This window comes from Chiloscyllium punctatum, chromosome 18, assembly GCF_047496795.1.
Source record: "Chiloscyllium punctatum isolate Juve2018m chromosome 18, sChiPun1.3, whole genome shotgun sequence".
Classification (NCBI taxonomy): domain Eukaryota; kingdom Metazoa; phylum Chordata; class Chondrichthyes; order Orectolobiformes; family Hemiscylliidae; genus Chiloscyllium; species Chiloscyllium punctatum.
The window spans coordinates 95,792,664-95,799,716 of NC_092756.1; the positions used below are offsets into that span (position 1 = coordinate 95,792,664).

Genomic DNA, 7,053 nt, shown 5'->3' on the forward strand with positions numbered 1-7,053 from the left:
TTCTTCATTGAGCCCCTCTTTCAGTTGGTCACAACTTATTTTAAAAGAAAACTTGAAAACCTTTCCTAATCCAAACCTATTTCTTTCAAAAAGACACAATCTCACAGTGACCTGATTGAGATTCTGCTGAGTGACCTCCTGCTGTTCCAATCACAGAAAATCATCCAGACCTGATTCTAATCTACACCTCTGATCAGCTCTGGTTAACACATCCCCACTCTCTCATTGGGGCCTATGTTCATGGGGGATTCCTGATTGGCTGTCAGGAATTGTCAATCATCATTGGTGATACCGCTCCCTGGATGTTCCCTGGGGGATAAATACAAGAACTTATGGGTGAGGGGTTTAGGTCTGGAGTTGTCTGGGTGATAGTGAGTAGGAATAGTGAAGATGGCCTCCCAAGTGTGTCAGAACTACCACAAGGACTGTGAGGATGCTGTTAACAAGCAGATCAACCTGGAGCTCTATTCCTCCTATGTTTATCTCTCCATGGTGAGGCTTGTCGGCTTGAGGTTCTGTTGTAAAGTTAAGACTGTGATGTAACTATATGGAGTATCTAGGAATTTCCTTGGTCATATGTCTGAGCAAATTAAATGTTGAGACTGTTGTCCTTGTCCCCTTCCCTGGACACACTTGTCCCTGAAACCCTGTATAGGATGGCCCTTAAACTAGAACCCTCCTTTGGATGAGGGTCCCCAGTTTATTGTCACTCTGCACAGTGTAACCACTGGCAATGACCCTCCTGACTGCAGAGGCAGGTGATGTCTTAATTCTCTTTAGTTGGTTATGACTCAACTTTATTGAGAAAATTTCTCTCAACCAAATGTATTAATTTTAAAAGTTGTCCTAATAAAGCTATTTCTGTTGAAGTAAGTTTCATAACTTTGAATGAGGAAAGGTGGTTAAATGGCACACTTTCACACATTGAAATATGAATGATTGATTGATTTACAAAATAGCATAGTCAAAATTCTGTGCAGAGTGGATACTTATTCAGATGGGTGAGCTTGGTAATGAGATAGCTGACTGAGACTTCACATGTTAATCAATATGCTCATGTCCTGAGTTTCAGTTGGTGAATGACCTCACCAGCTTCCAGCATTGAGCATGAATGTTTCCAAACTGCAGTGCAGGGATGTCTAATGGCTGTCCTCAACTGGGACTTTCACAGTCCTGTGCCACACTAGCACACTGCCTCCTTAAGATACAGGCCAGGGGATGCAGTTGGTTTTTTGATCTTCAGTTCAGGGAGATCCAAATGTCTGTTATTTGGGCCAAAAGTCACAGGAGATGACTTTCTGCTTTTGTCACTAACGTCAATTAATTGGATGTGAATTGAAATGGTGGGATGGGTCACTTTTTGATTGAAATTGAGATTTGCTTCCCACTTTATCTCCACTTGCAGTCCTCTTACTTTGACCGGGATGATGTTGCCCTGCGTCACTTTGCTGAGTTCTTCAAGGAGCAGTCCCATAAGGAACGGGAACACGCTGAGAAACTGATGGAATTCCAGAATAAACGTGGAGGCCGAGTCCTCCTGCAGGATGTCAAGGTTGGCTTCTGTAAACTTTTGGGAGTTTATTTTGTGTGAACTCAAATTGACTGGTATCACGCCACCTGTCTATTGTCTCTCTATTTGAATAAATTGTTCACCAAAACCATGCATTGAATGTAAAAAAAAACTAGTTATCACTTGTGGAACAGCCATAGGCAATTGGGATGGTCCAGAATACTGGATGGATAGCAACATTCCATGTAAGAATGATCAACTATATAACCTCCCAGATGTCAATTCCAACACCCCTAGTAATCTTAGGTAAGAATGGGAGAATCCCTAGGGGTGGAAGATAGCTGCATCTCCAAGATGTTTCTAATGGGCTGGTCAAAAGGATCGAAAGGGATAGAACAGTACAGCAAGGAGTTACCACCATTGGTACATATTTTTAGATACATTTGGATTATAGTATCTTCAAACAGTTTTACAGTAGGATCTTCTAAAATGTCTTCAGCTCAAGGAACAGTGAAAGCTAAAGGGGTCAGTAAAACAATTGGCCTGAAATCCAACTGTTGCAATGTTTGGTGGAATACTGAACTGATCAGATGTCGCCTGTGATCCATCTGCCTGAGATGAGTTGTTTATTTTCTCTCCTGACTCCCTTGCTTCAGAAGCCAGAGCAGGATGAGTGGGGCAATGGTCTGGAGGCAATGCAGAGAGCTCTGCAGATGGAGAAGGATGTGAACCAGAGTCTGCTGGATCTGCACAAACTCTCCTCTGACCACACGGACCCTCATGTGAGTTTCTCTTTTTTTTCTCTTAAATTTAGCAGGAAATGATCTGTTTGTGTACTCTCTGGGGGGAGATTCCAATTATCATCTACCTGCCTCCTTCAGGCTGAAAACCATCAGCCGTTCAAAAGGCATCCCAGAGTGCACCCCCCCCCCCCCCCCCCCCTCTAAAATGTGGTTGAGATTGTCACATCTGTAATAAGAAATAACTTTCAGTTGCATTTCGTTCCTTGAGGCTAATCTTTGTCTCCTCTTCCAGCTGTGTGACTTCCTGGAGAGGCACTACTTGGATGAGCAAGTGAAGATGATCAAGAAGCTGGGAGATCACATCACCAACCTGAAGAGACTGGGAGCCCCTGAGAATGGCCTGGGAGAGTACCTGTTTGACAGGCTCACCCTGGGGGAGAGTGACTGAACTGACTGCAGGGAGCAAGCTGTGTAACTTTTGGTATTAATGGGAGATGTGTGCAGAGTAAGGTTACTTGTCTTAAGAAGTGACCTACCCTCTATTGTGAAATATGCCAAGTGTAAATAAACTGCTCAATATTGTACTCTTTTGTTGACTTGTTTGGATGAATGTCTGTCAGTTGTGAAGAGGTATGATGAGATGGAACCTGTTGTGGAAAACCCATTACCACAATAAATAGGATCAGTTTATCCTGAGAGCTTGCTCTTCAGATGGCTTCAATCCATTCGAGTGGATGACTTTGGTTGTGCTCTGCACAAAATTAAAATAGTGTTCACCATGGAACGGAGTACTGTGTGTAACTACTTCGTTTCATTGGGTTCTTGGGGTTTTGATGTTTAACAGCTGATTATTAAATCCTTTTTTCTCAACCTTGTTTCGATGCTTGTCCCAATAATTTGTTCTGTTTTATTCGGCTGTGTAGAGGGATTTTTGGACGAAGTGAGCAATTCTCATCATTGGAAATTCCACAACAGCTTAAACTTTCTGACTTGTAAGGAATACTCACTATCTGCCTGTGCTCACTGGAACCAGTTTACAGCAACAGACTCCAGTCAATAGTTTGAAATCTAATCCCAGTATAAATGTTTGACACAACTGCTATACTCTGACCAATTCTTTCAACTTTGTTAAAACTGAAGCAAAAAAACTGGCTGCTGCAACTCAGGAAGAAGACCTGCTGGGAAAACTTGGGTTTGGCAGTATGTGTGATGTGAAATCCGCTGAGAACAGTTGCTAGACCTGAAATGTTGGGGTTTTTTTTTTCTTGCAATAGCTACTGTTTTCCAGCACTTTGGTTTAATGTTTGACAAAATCAAAATGTAATCATCTAAAATTACTCCTTTTACAGATTGACTATCTTGCTTGGAGGTACACTACCTTTTGACTGTTCTTGGATAAGCTATACTTGATAACATATGGTGGTTTCCCAAGCTGGGAAATGGTTTCTCTCTTTTCCACGCTCCAAGCTGGAGAATGAAGATTCTGCTTTTGATTGGCATCAGTGTCTCTAGTCTACTTGACTAATAACTATCCTCTACGTGAGGAAAGGCAACAGTTGCCTACCTTAACCAAGGTGGGCCAAATATAGCAATTCCCTTTTTACTGCTCTTGCAATCCAGGGGTGTCAAATACTGAAGGCAGCTGGAGCAAAGAAAGCTATAGGACCCGAGGTAGCATCTGCAGGATATTGTTCCAATTATTTTTCCTTTTTAACTTACATGAAATCAGCTCTCCTTCAACTATACTCTGCATGGAGTGTGGAGTCACATGTAGATCAGTGTGGCATTGACCTATTTCTAGGGAAATCTAACAGGTGACTAGTACTGATTGGGTGTATCATAATCACAGCCCATGATAGAATAAGGAGGTCACTAAATAACTCGGTTATGACTGCTCAATCATCATAAGGCTACACTGTTCATTTTTCTCAGATTGAACTGACATAAATGGGGCAGGTGTGTGTCTTTGGGGACTGGGGAGACAGTATTTCCCATTTACAGTGGTAGTCTATAAATGTCTGCTACAAATGTAAGCTTTGGTGCTTTCCACGTCAATACTATTGGGATTGAAAATGCATAATGTGCTTTAAGTTTGCACGCACCGCTCGGTCAAATGTTCTTTTCCAATTCCCCCAGTGTGCAAACAGAGAGAGTCTATTTTACAGGCTTGAGCAGGCTCTGAATGTTGATATTAGAAATGATGCTCCAAGTGATAAGGCTATCTATGGATTTGGTTATGTTCATCAGTTCTCAGGTGGTGGTGGTGGTTCCCTGTGTGCATTTTGATTTTGGGCTTGAATCTTTTAATTTGGAGGATGGATGTTATCAGCTTCAGTTTGTGGATACTTGATTGCTATATGGTGGTTTTCCCAAGCTGGGAAATGGTTTCTCTCTTATCCACGTTCCATGCTGGAGGAATGAAGATTCTGCTTTTGATTGGCATCAGTGTCTCTAGTCTACTTGGCTAATAACTATCCTCGACGTGAGGAAATGCAACAGTGCCTACCTTGTCCCATGTGGGACAACTGTAACAATTTTTTTTTACTGCTCTAACAATCCAGTGCTGTCAAATACTGAGAGCAGCTGTTGCGTCAGTTTGTGAAAAGCTAAAGCTGCCACCTGAATTATGCTATTGACAGGGAATCACATGATCACAGGGGAGAGGTGGGAAATTGGCTTGGGGAGGGGGTGTCAAAGTCAGGATAGTGGGGAGTGTGCCAACACCACTCAAGGAACTTGAGACCCTCCGGTTCAAAGCAGCCCCCTTGATTCATTCCTTCCATTCACTGATACTTAGCAACTGCAAGGTCTACCATCGATCAAATACTGTAGGAATTCAACAAAGCTCCTCAGACAAAATATTCCAAACCTATGACCACTCCCATCTAGAAGGACAAGGGCAGAAATACATGGTAACTCCACCCCTTACAAGTTCCCCTCTGAGCCACTTGCTGTTTTGACTTGGAACTATGTCACCGTTCTTCCCCTGTTGCTGAGTCAAAATCCTGGATTCCCTCCCAAACAGGATTGTGGGTCTACCTCCACCACATAGACAACAGCAGCAATTCAAGGCGGCAAATCATCACCACCACCTTGACAAGGGGCGTTAAGATTAGATTATCTACAGAGTGGAAACAGGCCCTTGAGCCCAACAATTCTAATTCTACCTGCCAGCACCTGGCCCATATCCCTCCAAACCCTTCCTATTCATATACCCATCCAAATACCTCTTAAATGTTGCAATTGTACCAGCCTCCACCACATCCTCTGGCAGATCATTCCATACACGTACCACCCTCTGTGTGAAAACATTGCCCCTTAGGTTGCTTTTATATCTTTCCCCTCTCACCCTAAACCTATGCTCTCTAGTTCTGAACTCCCTGACAACAGGGAAAAGACTTTGTCTATTTATCCTATCCATGCCCCTCATAATTTTTGAAACGATGAAGGGTAATATCAGGGTAGATAGAGTTAAGTTTTTTTCTGAGGGTGAAGGATTCAATAACGAGAGGTCACGCTTTCGAGGTGAGGGGTGAAAGGTTTAAGGGGGATAAATGCAGCAAGTACTTTATACAGAGGGTGGTGGGTGTCTGGAGCGCGGTGCCAGCAGAGGGGGTAGAGGCAGGCACTGTAGATTCATTTAAGATGCGTTTGAACAGTTGCACAATTAGGTGGGGATCAGAGGGATACAGATGCTTATGAATCAGGCGACAGGTTTAGACAGTAGATTTGGATCGGCTCAGGCTTGGAGGGCCTGTTCCTGGGCTGCAAATTTTCTTTGTTCTCTTTGTTCTTTTGAATCCTTCTGGATGGAGGTTCTTTGTAAAATTGTCAAACTCTGGTTCAACCACATCTGGAGAGCTCAGTTCAGGTATTAATGGTGCAGCCCTGAATTTCTGAATGAACTCCAAGATAAAGAGCTGGTTAAATGACATCAACAGTTTGCCCACAATCCTCAGGGTACAAGGTTAAGGAAGGAGTGCAATTGAAATTTTAATGAGGATGAATGGATTTGACAGAGAAGATACAGGGGAACTGTTTCTTTACAATGGATCAACTAAAACTGAGGATGTGGAATAGGATTATAGTCTTCAAATTAGATCTGAACTGTCCGGGATAACGTTAGGAATGGATGCTTCACAGGAAGGATAGTGGATGCGCGCACACAGGCACAAACACACAAAAATACTGTTCACAGCACAGACACGGTCCTTGACAGAAGGTAGGTACAGCTCAAGTGGCAAGGAAATGTTGACTGGGGATCTTCCTCCTGCTGCAGCCTTTACCCACCCCTGTGGATAGCAGACAAATACCTTCCGCCTGGATGGATGGCCGTTGAGGACTTGTTTTGCATCGCACTTTATCGGGATCCTCCCCTCTGACCTTACCATCCTGGGTGGTCCTGCAAGGAGGTGGAAACCTTTTGATGTATCGCTCTCATACTCAATGGGACACTCGAGGCTCACCATCTCAGCGAGGTGACAATCCACAGAAAGGTCAGTCAGGAGACAGAGGCAGGGAAACACTGTTCAGATACAGATCATCCACAGAATCACAGAATTGTTATGGCACAGGAGGAGGCCATTTGGTCCATTGGACCTGCAACAGCTCTGGTTGTTTCCTTATGAACCTGTCCAGAGATGTTGTCAGACACCTCTGGAGCAGGTAGGGTCTTGTACAGAGACCTCCTGGCCCAGACAAAGGGACACATCCCCATGCCACAAGACTCTTACTAAACAGGCTATTGAAACATAGAATGAGAGAAAAAAAAGGAATGGGAGTCGGCCATTCAGCCCTTCA

The 7,053-nt window shown here is 43.5% G+C and overlaps 1 protein-coding gene across 1 annotated transcript; it reads left to right on the forward strand.

Annotated features, from left to right (window-relative positions):
* Nucleotides 1–390: 390 nt before the first annotated feature.
* On the forward strand, nt 391–2,707 carry LOC140489014 (ferritin heavy chain A-like). Its single transcript, XM_072588244.1, has 4 exons — nt 391–492; nt 1,406–1,552; nt 2,167–2,292; nt 2,546–2,707. The coding sequence occupies exons 1-4, from the start codon at nt 391–393 to the stop codon at nt 2,699–2,701; spliced, it is 531 nt and encodes a 176-aa protein (XP_072444345.1). The 3' UTR covers nt 2,702–2,707.
* Nucleotides 2,708–7,053: the final 4,346 nt, after the last annotated feature.

Coding starts and splice junctions, on each gene's coding strand:
- LOC140489014 (XM_072588244.1), top strand. CDS start 391: ATGGCCTCCCAAGTGTGTCAGAACTACCACAAGGACTGTGAGGATGCT. Junction 493..1,405: donor CCTATGTTTATCTCTCCATG/GTGAGGCTTGTC, acceptor CTCCACTTGCAG/TCCTCTTACTTTGACCGGGA. Junction 2,293..2,545: donor CTGACCACACGGACCCTCAT/GTGAGTTTCTCT, acceptor CTCCTCTTCCAG/CTGTGTGACTTCCTGGAGAG.